This window comes from Phocoena sinus, chromosome 12, assembly GCF_008692025.1.
Source record: "Phocoena sinus isolate mPhoSin1 chromosome 12, mPhoSin1.pri, whole genome shotgun sequence".
Taxonomy (NCBI): domain Eukaryota; kingdom Metazoa; phylum Chordata; class Mammalia; order Artiodactyla; family Phocoenidae; genus Phocoena; species Phocoena sinus.
The window spans coordinates 56,777,063-56,789,339 of record NC_045774.1 but is presented as its reverse complement, the minus strand read 5'-3'; the positions used below and the strand labels follow the sequence as shown (position 1 = coordinate 56,789,339).

The 12,277-nt window shown below is 36.3% G+C and overlaps 1 protein-coding gene across 3 annotated transcripts in view; it reads left to right on the top strand.

Annotated features, from left to right (window-relative positions):
• Nucleotides 1-12,277, top strand: part of GRIK2 (glutamate ionotropic receptor kainate type subunit 2) — a 631,568-nt gene that overhangs the window by 281,892 nt on the left and 337,399 nt on the right. For all 3 annotated transcript variants that reach the window (XM_032651171.1, XM_032651172.1, XM_032651173.1), the window contains exon 4: nt 10,895-11,076. In XM_032651171.1, the coding sequence (XP_032507062.1) occupies nt 10,895-11,076 (182 nt within the window). The remainder of the gene's footprint in view (nt 1-10,894; nt 11,077-12,277) is intronic.

Below are 12,277 nucleotides of genomic sequence, written 5' to 3'. Positions count from 1 at the left end.
TACAGTCATCCTTTTTAGAGAGTTTCTAAAGCATTGCTGTGATGTGTTTTTGGGTTGCCTTTGTTTGTGTGTTTACCCAGAATCCCTTTGAGGAAATCTTCTTAGTCTTTGGCTCATGCAAGCCTGGCTTTCTTCCCCCCTAACCCCAAAACTCATCTAACTTCATCCCTCCTACTTCCACCAAATAGCCCCAACCTGGGCCGGACAGAGTCCCTCGTAGGACTTTGACAGAACTTTTGAGGCAGATTTCTTTATGAGTGTGAGATTCTGTTGGTCATCTGTGCCATCAAGTGAGGAAATGTCAAGAGGTAATGAAGGCAACATAGAGGAAGAAAAAACTGAACAACAAACAAAGAATTCCTGCCTCCAACTAGGCCCAGAGTTTATTTTCAGTTATGGGAAGCAGTGAACTCCATTTCTGCTCAGTGTAGTATGAATTAGATCTGCACATATTACCAAAAGAGTTCTAAGAAATACAACTGCCTTCTCATTAAACTGTCCAGCTTTTTACCTGCCCTATCTCATTACACCAGGCAATCAGGCAATTAGCACTCAGAATACACAACCCAGTATTTGGAAGACAAAGTCCTTATCTCCCATCCTGGCTCCAGCAAGTTGCACCAGGAACATGACTCTAAAGGCTGCTTGTCACAAGAATGGAGGTTGGGGGATTGTAGTGCATCCCTCGTTTTGAACTTGAGACTTCTGGTTATAGCTCTGAGACCCTACCTAGTAAGACTGCACATCTAGATGGACTGGTTGTCTGGAAGTACAGTGTTTCCCTCAACTTGGCCTAGGGAATCACAAGCCACTGATAATGTGTCTCATGCTTTAGAATTCTTTATGTATTGAGTCAAGCCTAAGGACTTTGGATTTCAATGGCCACTGAGCATATTTCCTCTTAACTGCCCTCATAGTATCCAGGCCTATACTAACTAAAACTGTTCTGTATGTTCCTGGCTTCTTCATTCCCACCTTTCCATCTTAAAAGATCCAGAGTACTGACTCACCAGAGTTATGAAATAAACACCATAGGCTATGAATTGCTACTGGCTACACCTGGATATAAAAATATGTAAGGGCAGTGCTACTTAGGAAGCTTTTACAGTCCACTTGAGAGATCATAATAGCTCAATCCAGTGTATTAAAAGTAGTAAGAGTTGACAGCTTTTTATGTACATTTGAAGGTAGATTTGATAAGATTTTCTAATAAATTGGATGTGAGGTGTGCTAGAAAGAAAGGATTAAAGATGACATCAAGGTTTTTGGCCTATCTGGAATGATAAAGAGTTGCCCTTATCATAAGTGGGGGCAATTGAAGGAGGAACACTTTTGGAGACTGAGGAGATGAAGAGCCAATTTTGGAATGCTTTTTAGTATTTACTGTACATCAAGGTAGAGATGTTACTTTATTCAGGAGACCCCAAGATCACCCTCAGGCTTGATAATTCACTAGGACGACTTACAGAATGACCAAAAGCTGTTATACTCACTGTTACAATTTATGACAACAATTTATGACAAGGATACAGAATAAGTTCAGCCAAAAGAAGAGGCACACAGGTCCACACTCAGGTTCCAGTCGTCTTCTCCCAACAACTGGATTTGTAGGCAGTACCAACTTTTCCAGGCAACAATGAGTGACAGTAGGCATGGAGTATTACCAACCAAGAAAACTCGCTGGAGCCTTGGTGTCCAGAGTTGTAATTGGGGCTTGGTCACGTAGACACAGTTGACCACTTGCTTGGCTGACCTGTAGGTCACTATCCCCTCCAGAGGTTTAGCTGATATCTCATGACCCAAAGCCCCTACCATAAATTACGTTGTTAGATATTCTGTGTGGTCCAAGGCCTCCAGATAAACAAAGTTCTCTTACTGGGGCTTAGAGATTACCTCCCAGGAGCTAAGCGCACAGGCCAGACCTCTTTGTGGGTAAGGTTTATTCTTTACTATGCAACTGTCAAATAGGAAAGTTAATTTAAGCGTCTAGAGTTCAGGAATCGGGTCGGCAAGAGATATAAATGTGGAAGTCATCAGCGTAAAGATGGAGTGTTAATTAGGTTCCTAGCAGGAAGCAGACTTCCCTTAGATACTTGAAATGAAGAGATTTTGACAGAGACCACTCACAAGGTTACAAGCAGGGTTCAGGGAGCAAATAGGGCCTGTTGAGGCACACATGTCACAGCAATCTCTGAGTTCCAAGATAGTGGTTACCAGAAACTGATAAGAAGTGTTAAAATGTTCCAAGCACAGTACTAAATGATTTCTGTGCGTTAGCTCATTTGATTTTTCCTATATGGTTTATAATTACTATTACCACATTTTTACAGATGAGAAAATCAAGTGTAAGATATTTAAATATCTTTGTCTATAGTCATTTCGTAGAATGTTAACGATGTGGGATTCATGTCTACCTGATGCAGACTGCCATGCCACAATATGGTTCAGAAATTTGGCGTCATGATACAACATACAAGATTAATCTAAGAAAGGGTTTCATATATGTTTGAAAGGGTTTCAACCTTTGTCCATGACTAATCTGCTAAAGGTTATTCAGGGATTGCCAGTTAGTGATTTCCCACTTAGTCTTTCCTGGGAAGCTTCTGCTTTGTTAGATCAGTGTCGTGAGCCTTTGTGGTATGGGCTTTACAAATGGGAGCCAAGCAGAAAAAACAAAAGCATCATGGCCAGATTCTCCTCGGAGGAGAAGTCAGGGCAGAGATAAATTAGATTTCCCAGGGAAACAGAAGTAGAGGAATAGTGTGTGTATGCATGTGTACCTGAGTGTACACACACACAAATACACTTGTACATGTATTATGTGTCAAACTGAGTTTTCAGGATTTGGAGGTGTTTTAGAAGAGAAAGAATATAGAATTTTAATAAGTTACTTCAGACAATAAATTTAAGCAGGTTTTAAATGTTTTCACGGGACTGTAAGTGTCAGAATTACTGTTTGGATTCTACTTATTTGAATGCATCGTGATTCAGGGTTGAACCATATGGATCCTGGCTTCAGCATAGAGCATGGTGCCTAAAATGTGTTGTCTACACTGTGTTATTTTCCATTCTGAAGCATAGAAAGGCTGTGCTGTCAATAAAACAATATCGTGGATAGGATTTGATGACACTAATACATAAGGAGGAGATTTTAATAGAGGGACGACCAATACATGGTGTTACCATGCCTGCCTACCCCACCACCCAGGTTCCATCCCTTATTGACCCATGTCCCCGATCACAGAACTGGTCTCAAGAATATTCTCAGCACAGTGCTCCAGGAAGCCACCAATAATCAGTTGACCCTGGCATGTGAATTGAAACTCCAATGTGTCAAGCTGAAGTGTTTTTACATATTTTCAGTTTTGAATGTATTAGGCTCAGTCATTCTTGAAATATACAACAAATTTCAAAAAGAGAGAAGGAAATTGCTCCCTGTAAGGTTAGTGTAGGATTTTAGGATTTTTCCAGAAAACCAGCCCTCTAATTTTACTTTACATAGCTTTCTCTCCCTTTTCCAAGAAGACGAAAACCACATTGGAAGTTTCCTCTCCTCTTTTCTTCTTCTCCCTTTTTTTTTTTCTGGACCCCACTTTTCCTTATTTTCTATCTTCCCTGTACTGTTGAACAAATTCACCCTGCCCCCAAGGAGAGGAGGGCTGACAAAAATTTGGAGACAGAATTTTTTTCAATGTCACCTCTCCTGTCAAAGCCATTTATGATTTTCTTATTATGATTAGCTCCCTTCTCTATATGCTGTACATTACAAGGTCCATAACTGGTATACATATTCTATTTAGAACACTCTGTAGCACAAATAAAACATTCAATAAAAATAACTCCTTGAAATGTTATACTTGGCCTTTCAATGAATTGTCTTTTCTCAACTGAAAAAAAAAAAAAACTGACGATGATTGAATGTAGATGAGTCATTTTTAGGCAATGCATTTTGGGTAAGGGGAGTCTGGCCTGCACAAAGACCACATTATCTGAAATGATAAACAGGCCTGATTAGTAAGCCAGGTGGCAAAGCTCTAGTTTGTGTGGCTGCTGAAATAGATACCTGGGTAGGGGAGCAAACTTGGGACTCCCTTCCTGGGGCTGGGGGAGACTGGGCCTGTGGAGAGGTGATATGATTGATCCTTTTAGAAGCAAGTGCCAACTGGAGTGTGCATAAATGTTCCTTCTGGATTCTCCTTAAAAGCTAAATTGATGGCAACTTCTGAAAAGAGCATCTTGGACCTCTGTCGCCTGGAAGCTTAAGATACACCTTGATTTTAGGTACTGTAAAATAACTGACAGCAGAAAAAGCTTTAAGAAATGTACTCTCAGTGACAGAATTAGAGGGAAAAGAATGTTACTCATCTACCAAAGGGATAATTGCAATGTGGTGCTCTTCTTTATTAGAAGATTTTCAGGAACCCATCTGCCCGGATTGTTTCTTTTTTATTATCATTACGTCAACTAATTACATTAGGGAAAAGGGGATATTTTAATTAAAAGACTGTTTTAAGGCGTTATAATTCTACTCTTTCATTAAATAACTTAACCAGGTGCCAAATTTGTTAAACCATATTTCTGAAAATTGTTGTTTGGAAATTATTTGTGTTAACCATATTTTCAACAAAATAGATTTTGCCCTTTTATTTTATCTAATAGATGGGTCCTTTTATTTCTCCATTTTGACCAAAGAACCATAGGATAGGACCACATATATACTATCCCAATTATTTTGAAAGGCTTACTTTTTTCCTAAAAAGGGGACAAACTGTTTCATTTTACAGAACATGCATATTTACTTGTATATGATGGAGGGATTAGGGTAATCCTTTCTGAAATTGGCATTTTTGGACTGTGATACATTGCAGAGGAATGCTGGGGTAGGTGGGAAGATCGATAGTGATCCACAGCGGAAAATACTTAGCCAGTATTGTAATTAAAAGACGTTCCTACTGTTTAAACCCTTTTTCCTGTGGATAAAAATCTCACCCACATATGTTAAATTACAGGGGTATCATCAGATAACTCAAGTAGGTGAGTAAACGTCCACTCTTTGGATGTCTTGAATGCATCTCCCATTTTGTCAGCCCTACTCTTATTCTTTCAAGGTGTTCTGAATAACAGAATTCAGACAGGGATTTGTATGTAAGTGTCAGACAGTGGGGAGGGGAAAGGATCTACAATGGAAATATGGATAAAAGAGAAACAATAGCACTGGACAGAGCAATGAAGACTTAGAAGCCGAGAGAGGACTCTAAGCACCTGTGCAGGAGATGGTAGAAAGCCAGAATTTAAAAATCATGATTCTACTTTCAGTATTCAAACACCTCTCTAGATTTCTTCTCTCTGATTGAAATGCTGAACGATTTTGATTCCAAAAACTGAATGTGAAAAGCATTAGAGAAACAACTTTGGTATTAAAAAATGTAAAAGTCAAACTGTATGTCATGCAGTTAAAGACTGAATAAATACTATTATTCCAATCATTACATTTATACATGAAATGATGTCTTGTGCATAGTAGATATGCAGTAAATATATGTTGAATGAATGAATGAATAAATAAAGACAACATTTCTCTCAAATTCTCAAGTAAGAGATGGCAGTTCCTACTAGCAACAGCTATTTTTTAAAAATTTTTAGCCCTTCAATATTATTCCTCAGGGAAGCTGGCAAACTGAAATCTGTTACATTAATGCCAGCAGGGATGTATATGTGTGAAGAGAATAAGTAAACATTTATTGTACCTGATACCTCAGTGGATTATCCACATGAATTTTTAAGACACTTGAAAATGCTTGGCAATATTTATACTTAGGGTGAACTCTACAAATGCTGTTTGTGGATTTTATACTTCTGAAAATTTCTATTTTCGAATCTGTTGAGCTTTTTCAATTAAGAAATAATCCATTACTATATAGCTACTTTTCCGGTAATGAGTTAATCTCAACATTTTGATTAAAATTTTGTTGTTGTTAGGTGTTCAGTCTATATGAGTGTCAAAGTAACTTCCAAGAACAGATTTAGTAACCAGCACATTTAAAAAAATAACTGTATTCTTTCCTTCTTAACCCAAATAACAACAATGAAAATTGCTACTTTTTGAGAATCTAATATATGCCAGTTCCTTTTCTGGTGTTTTATATATTAATTCATAGATGGTTTTACCCTATTATAGAGAAGAGGAAAATAAAACAGATCTAAGAGAGATACAATGTCTTGCATAAAGATCCACATATCATAGATTTTTGAACTGAGATTCACATTCAACACTCAGGCTATTGCTACTCTGATAGACTAAATCCCCCAAATTTACATTTGAGTCGCTCAAAATCTTGTGAGGTAAGTAAGCCAAGGGTAGCTTTCTTTTCTTTACTCATCCAAGGTTGGTATTAGATCAGTCTGCATTTATATAAATAATGAGAATAAGAGAAACTTAGAACTAGGAAAAATTTAGAGATAATCCAATTTAGTAATTCTTAGGCATTTTGGTTTTGGTAGCACTTTACACTCTTAATAATTACTGAGGATCTCTAAAAGCATTATAATATGCTTATAAACATTTACCATATTAGTAATAAAATTATAACATTTAAAAATATTAATTCATTTAATAATTGCAATAACAAATCTATTATCTATTCACATATCATATTTTAATGAAAAATACCTATATTTTCTAAAACAAAAATGTAATAAGAAGAGTGACTTTGTTTTGCATTCTCATAAGTCTCTTTACTATTTGGTTTAATAGGAGGTAGTTGGATTTTCATATCTACTTCCTCGTTCAATCTGCCATGACATCATCCATGTCTTGTAACCCCTAGAACACTCCACTGCACATGTGTGATTGAATGAAAGTAAAAAAGCCAGATAACCTCTTATTATTATTATGAAAGTAACTGGACCTCAGGGACCCTCCTGAGGGGACTGTGGACCACACTTTGAGAACTGCTTTTCTAGATAAGACTCCTCCCATGACCTCACACTCTGGAAGCACTCTCTCCTCACAGATGCCCAAGCCAAACATCTGAGAAACCTCCCTGACTCAGCCCTTCTCCCTCACCAACCACTTATCATCTTTTCTCAAAAATCTCTAGTCCCTTTTTTTTTTTCTTAGATTCCATATATATGTGTTAGCATACGGTATTTGTTTTTCTCTTTCTGACTTACTTCACTCTGTATGACAGACTCTAGGCAAAGTGAGAGAGTGGCATGGATATATATATATATATATATATATATATATATATATATATATATATATACACTACCAAACGTAAAATAGCTAGTGGGAAGCAGCCGCATAACACAGCGAGATCAGCTCAGTGCTTTGAGACCACCTAGAGGGGTGGGATAGGGAGGGCGGGAGGGAGACGCAAGAGGGAAGAGATATGGGAACATATGTATATGTATAACTGATTCACTTTGTTATAAAGCAGAAATTAACACACCATTAAAAAAAACAAAAACTCTAGTCCCTCCACTTCTTTCTCTCCCTACCGTCTTGACCTGAACACACACCTTTCCCTTTCCCAACCTGCATTATTACAACTGTCTTCCAACTCTTCCTCCCGTCTTAGTTCTTCTCTTCTGTCCTCTGTAGTGAAAATCTGAGTGATTCTTTTGAAATGCAGATTCCAAGTGAGCATTTTCTACCACCCTTAAGTTAAGGCCTTAACGCTAATGTAAAATACAAGGGCATCCTAAGCATCCCTGCCCTCTTCTCAAATTACACTCGTCAGCACTTCTTCCTTGCTTCTTAAGATTCTTTGCCCATGCTCTCTCACCTCCACGCCAGTATAAAAGCTGTCTTTTCTTCCATCCATTCCTTCCATTCTTTCTCTTTTTATTTAGGTATGAACTTAGATGTCACCTCCTTTGAGATAATTTCCCAGAACACTCCCACTCTGAGTTAGGTGATCCTGCTATATGCTTCCTCAACCATCTGCACTTTCCCTATCAAAACAGTATTGCCATTTTTCATTTATAATTGCTTGCTTAGTAGCATTTGTCCCCCTGTGTATTTTTAGCATGGTATGGGCAGGAAATTTGTCTATTTATATATTTCATTGTCTCCTCAATGTCTAGAACAGTGCTTGACCTACAGTAAAAATTTAATAAACATTTGATGCATAAGTAAATGAATGTCTTTTTTTCTCTCTCTTATTCTTACAGTCAGTTGTATTTACAGTTTTTTAACTCACTCTTCCTAATGCAGTTGGAAATCATCCTTTAAATTAATTGTTTTATTGTCTTATGCTACTAGTTAATACTAGTAGTGTTAACTACTAGTTAATATACAATAGTTATTATCCTACAATATAGCTATCAAAGGGTATCTCTCATAAGACACTTATCTGAAACCAGACCTATCTTTGGAAATTGGCACACTCTTTGAATCTCTCACCTGGAAAGATTGTTAAAAATAGGCGATACACGCAGGAGTCCTATCGCCTGAAGATTCTTATTTGGTTGTTTAGATTGTACCCAAGCTTCACAGGTTACTATCATACCTTCCAGAGTTTGGGAGCCACTGCCTTACAGCAATTATATTCAGGTTTATTTATAAAAAGTAGTTAAACAATGTTACTACCCTTTAAGAATTTATTCTAATTTAATTACAGAGTACTCCCCTATGTAAAGAAGTGTATAGCCTTTTATAGATGTTTTAGAGGATTTTATAAGCCCAATGTTAAATGCTGCTACAATTAAGCAGGTGTTATAAACTCAAATATTTTTTTTTACTCTTTGTACAGTTCAGTGTTAACATCTGTACTCATTATATACATAATTCCCTAGACTGAATTGTATCATGTTTAATGGGTATATTTGATATCAATTAATATGTAATATTTTACTAATAGTATTATACTGTGTAATTTATGCAAATATTATTTGTAGGATTTTATATATCAAAATTTTAAAACAACTTACAATGAAGTAAACTTTATGGGACAATGTTTTATTTAATGAATTCATTTAATTTTTTATAATTTTATTTATTATTATTTTGGCTGCAGTGGGTCTTCGTTGCTGCGCATGGGCTTTCTCTAGTTGTGGCGAGAGGGGGCTACTCTTCGTTGTGGTGCACGAGTTTCTGCTTGCCATGGCTTCTCTTGTGTGGAGCACGGGCTCTAGGCACACGGGCTTCAGTAGTTGTGGCACATGGGCTCAGTAGTGGTAGCTCACAGGCTCTAGAGCGCAGGCTCAGTAGCTGTGGTGCATGGGCTTAATTGCTCCAAGGCATGTGGGATCTTTCCAGACCAGGGATCAAACCCGTGTCCCCTGCATTGGCAGGTGGATTCTTAACCACTGTGCCACCAGGGAAGTCTGGTGGGACGGTATTTTAAAAGCAAAAGATACTATATATTTATGAATTTACATATGTTTTATCTTGCATGTCTCAAGGATAAAAATACTGAAAATTAGTCATGTTAATTTTATTAACTATGTTGCAACATATTAAAGTGTATATAGCATTACATGTCTAAGAGGATCTATTATTTATTTAAAAACTGAATGAAAAAAGAATTCCTAGAATTAGATTTCTTTATATCTCATGTTATTTTAATACACAGTAGATTTTTAGTCATAGTAAGATCCTTTTAATTCCTGTTTCCAAATAGAGCTATATATATATAATAAAGAGAGTATGTGTGTGTGTGTGTATATATATATATACATATATATATATATATATATATAGAGAGAGAGAGAGAGAGAGAGAGAGAGAGAGAGAGAGAGTTCCAGATAGTTATTTACAAATATTTTCCTTTATTATTGTTTGTCATAGTAATATTTATGAAGGTAGTTTTTCAGGAAAGATAGAAATAGAGTTTTAGAAACATAAAGATGAGATGGAAAAAGGGGTAAATAAGAAGGAAGAGGGGAGAAGGGGAAAGGAAATTGCTTAATTTTGTCCAAGCTAATAGAATTGTATGATCCTTCTTATCATACTCTTATGTATTGGATCTTTTATATCAGTCTTTAAGGGGTTTCATTAATTAGAAAGTTTCTATAAAGGAATAAATTCATTGACTTGTCTCTGTTATTTAAAAATGCATAACAGTTTAATGACCTATTGAAAATGGACCGATTAATTTGATATATTTTTGAAACATATAATCAGGAGCTGCTTTTCTAGGAAAATGTTTGCTTTATTAGTAATTTCTGTGGTTATATTTATTTCTGAAGAAATACAGAATGATACAAATAAAAACAATACAAAGGAAAGTTTTATTTCTTAAAGTAATTTAATTACACTCTGGCTATATAGTCTTTTTATTAAGAAAAGTATATCACTCTTGCATATACACCAAATTACTATACCATTATTTGTGAACAAAAACAAGAAACAATAACCAAAGTTTGTAATAATAGAGAATAATTACATAAATTATGTCCACTAAAACTTAGTTGGACAAACTAGAACAGTAATCACTAACTTACAATGACCTATAAGACATTGTCACAAAACAATTATTGATGTAAAATACAAAAAAAAACCCCCTCTATGTATATATGTGCAAATACATAGGAAGTATATGGAGGATAATATTTCAAGCCATCAACAGTGACAACCCACTGGGAGTAGAATTAGGATAGAGAGGGAAACTATTTTATTTTAAATTCTTTTATCTATTTAAATTATTTACATTAACTTACAGTCATGTATGTCTTTCATACTTTGAGAAATACCCTAAGAATTTGAGAAGTGATTTTAACAAAAATAACTGGGGATTGGGAGTTCTAAAGTAGGAATTTCAATGGTCACGTCATGATGTACACATGTACATGGTCAAGGAAATCAGACACTGTGGTATGTTTTGTGATTCTATGAACTACTCTGTTTTTTCTGTAACATTCTATTTTTTTTTCTTTTCCATTAAAGGTCTCATTCGCTTGCAGGAGCTCATCAAAGCTCCATCAAGATACAATCTTCGACTTAAGATCCGTCAACTACCTGCTGATACAAAGGATGCAAAACCCTTACTAAAAGAAATGAAAAGAGGCAAGGAGTTCCATGTCATCTTTGACTGTAGCCATGAAATGGCAGCAGGCATTTTGAAACAGGTAATCTTTAAATTATTTAAGTTCTTAATTTCTTTATTAAATTTGAGTTTGAAATTTTTTTTTACATCTTTATTGGAGCATAAGTGCTTTACAATGGTGTGTTAGTTTCTGCTGTATAACAAAGTAAATCAGCTATACATATACATAGATCCCCATATCTCCTCCCTCTTGCATCTCCCTCCCACCCTCCCTATCCCACCCCTCTAGGTGGTCACAAAGCACTGAGCTGATCTCCCTGTGCTATGCAGCTGCTTCGCACTAGCTATCTATTTTACATTTGGTAGTGTGTACATGTCAATGCTACTCTCTCACTTGGTCCCAACTTCCCCTTCCCAGTCCCCCCCAAGCCGTGTCTTCAAGCCCATTCTCTATGTCTGCGTCTTTATTCCTGTCTTGCCCCTAGGTTCTTCAGAACCTTTTTTTTTTTTTTTAGATTCCATATATATGTGTTAGCATAGGTATTTGTTTTTCTCTTTCTGACTTACTTCACTCTTGTGACAGACTCTAGGTTCATCCACCTCACTATAAATAACTCAATTTTGTTTCTTTTTATGGCTAAGTAATATTCCATTGTATATATGTGCCACATCTTCTTTATCCATTCACCTGTTGATGGACTGTTAGGTTGCTTCCATGTCCGGGCTATTGTAAATGGTGCTGCAGTGAACACTGTGGTTCATGACTCTTTTTGAATTATGGTTTTCTCAGGGTATATGCCCAGTGGTGGGATTGCTGAGTCATATGGTAGTTCTATTTTTAGTTTTTTTAAGGAAGCTCCATACTGTTCTCCATAGTGGCTGTATCAGTTTCATTCCCACAACAGTGCAAGAGGGTTCCCTTTTATCCACCCTCTCCAGCATTTATTGTTTGTAGATCTTTTATGATGGCTCTTCTGACGGGTGTGAGGTGATACCACATTGTGGTTCTGATTTGCATTTCTCTAATGATTAGTGATGTTGAGCATCCTTTCATGTGTTTGTTGGCAATCTGTATATCTTCTTTGGAGAAATGTCTATTTAGGTCTTCCACCCATTTTTGGATTGGGTTGTTTGTTTTTTTTGATATTGAGCTGCATGAGCTGCTTGTATATTTTGGAGATGAATCCTTTGTCAGTTGCTTCATTTGCAAATATTTTCTCCCATTCTGAGGGTTGTCTTTTTGTCTTGTTTATTTATTTATTTATTTTTTGGCTACACTGTGT